At 34.9% G+C, this 2,114-nt stretch overlaps 1 protein-coding gene across 1 annotated transcript in view; it reads right to left on the bottom strand.

The window, feature by feature from the left end:
• Positions 1-241: 241 nt before the first annotated feature.
• The window catches only part of LOC105811015 (voltage-dependent calcium channel subunit alpha-2/delta-1-like), a 197,665-nt gene continuing 195,792 nt past the window's right edge, over positions 242-2,114 (bottom strand). The window contains exons 9-11 of the mRNA XM_012645097.1: positions 1,719-1,790; positions 388-540; positions 242-298 (exon numbers count right to left, since the gene is read on the bottom strand). Of these exons, the coding sequence (XP_012500551.1) occupies positions 242-298; positions 388-540; positions 1,719-1,790 (282 nt within the window). The remainder of the gene's footprint in view (positions 299-387; positions 541-1,718; positions 1,791-2,114) is intronic.

Raw genomic sequence — 2,114 nt, 5'->3', positions numbered from 1 at the left:
ACTACAGGCATGCGCCACCATGCCTGGCTAATTTTTTCTATATATATTTTTAGTTGTTCGGCTAATTTCTTTCTATTTTTTTAGTAGAGACTGGGGTCTTGCTCTTGCTCAGACTGGTCTGGAACTCCTGAGCTCAAACAATCCGCCCGCCTTGGCCTCCCAGAGTGCTAGGATTATAGGCGTGAGCCACCGCGCCCGGCCAACACCTTTCTTTTATTACCAATAAAATTAACATTTTCGCTTACCAGGCAGCAGCAGTGGCCCACCAGCCAATTTGTAATATGTCTGCTATTGATGGCTATAAAATATGATAAAAAGTCATCACATTAGTCTACAATTGTGTATCCCTTTGGGAGGAATTCATTCGACTGTGGGTATTTTACTGACCACATATGCTGAGCGATGTCCTGCTCCTTGTTTTGGCGCTGCACCAGGTTCACACACAGACTGATAATCATAAGATTTGTTAAAAGCATAAACTGATATATTAACCAGATGTCTCATCAAGCTTGGATCGATCTCTCCAAAAAATCTTCCAATCTGGTAAAAATAATAATAATAAAATAATGTTTCAAATTTAAGCCAAAAATGAATACCTGAATCATCAGTACAGTGAAAAGAATTAATATGAATAAACTATGAACTAAGGAGCTTAAAAGCAATGAGAAACCCGTATACAGCACTGTGAAAAAACTAACATGAGAGTAGGTGTTCTCATTACTCAATGGCTCTGTGTGATATTTTATTTGGGGAAGGAATGGACATACTAAGACTACTAAGCATGAAGGTCACAATCAAATGCCTCCTGGGTGAGTAGAACAGAGTTGGAGGGTAGAGAATGAGGAGATGTGGGTCAAAGAATACAAAGCTGCAATTATGTAGGATATACAACTTTAGAGATCTAACGTACAACAGAGGGCTACATTTAAAAATATTGTATGCCGGAAATTTACTGAGAGTAGATTTTAGGTGTTCTTACCACACAAGAAAAGGTTATTGTGAGATGATGACTATGTTAATTGGCTTGACTATAGCAATCCCTTAAATAGGTATATCAAAATATCTTGTATACCTTAAATATATGCAATAAAAAACAAATGCCTCCTGAGGAAATGAAAAGTAGCATAAATGATAGTCAGTGGACTAGAAAAAGAAAGAAATTTGGGACTTTCATAGTCCCATCTAAAGCAGCAATCACTAGCTAATCAGCTCCAACCCATGAACATTATCATACAGAAAAACAGGCCAGTGTTGAGAGATAGTTTGCTTTTTTTGAAAAGAGAAGCCAGAAATGCAGATTCAGAAATGAAATTAGTTGGCATCTTACGCAAATTTGTTTAAAAACTTGGGTGAACCAAATAGCCTATGTGCTGCCAATTTGGAACTAGAAACCACAACAACCAACCATATATTAAATTAGACATTATCAATTGGCAAATATTTAGGTGAAATTTTTCTAAATTTCTGAAAGATTAAAAATAAGTTTATATTGTATTGCAATCCTTAACTATATGTTTTAATCGTAACTGTTAGTACCAAAGGTAAAATCAACTAACAAACATAAATAACTAGCATGCATTTCTCAAAGGCTTATATTAAGCATTTTAAAATTTACTTTATGACAGAACTCATCAATTTCTATAATGTTGAGGCTTTGTAATGTTGATCAGGGAAACATGCTTTGGAAAGCCTACTTCTCTCTCTCTTCAGGTACATACCTGATTAGTATAATCATCATGATTTGCCATCAAAAGAAACCCACCATCATCTAGAATCACACAATCCATTACCTACCAAAATAAAATGAACAGTAAACACATTTTTAGGAAGGTTAGGTTGCATTATCATTACTCCATTACATGTAGATGATTAGAACAAAAATAGAAAAAATTAAATGCCTATATCTTCTCTTGAACATATATCATTAGGAAATTCTGATGAAAGAGGCATGCAAACTGCCAGGCTTGATAATCTACCACCAACCATCCAATTAAAACCGTCGATTCAGCCTGAATAAATCTTAAGAAAAAATTACAAATATCTTATTACCACTTCAAGGTCATCTAAGTGATCCAGGAAATTGGATAGACCAAGATATCTAATAATTATTATTT

The sequence above is a fragment of the Propithecus coquereli genome, unplaced genomic scaffold, assembly GCF_000956105.1.
Source record: "Propithecus coquereli isolate 6110/MARCELLA unplaced genomic scaffold, Pcoq_1.0 Scaffold226, whole genome shotgun sequence".
Lineage (NCBI taxonomy): Eukaryota > Metazoa > Chordata > Mammalia > Primates > Indriidae > Propithecus > Propithecus coquereli.
The sequence above is the reverse complement of the archived record's forward strand: the minus strand, read 5'-3'. Positions and strand labels throughout refer to the sequence as shown.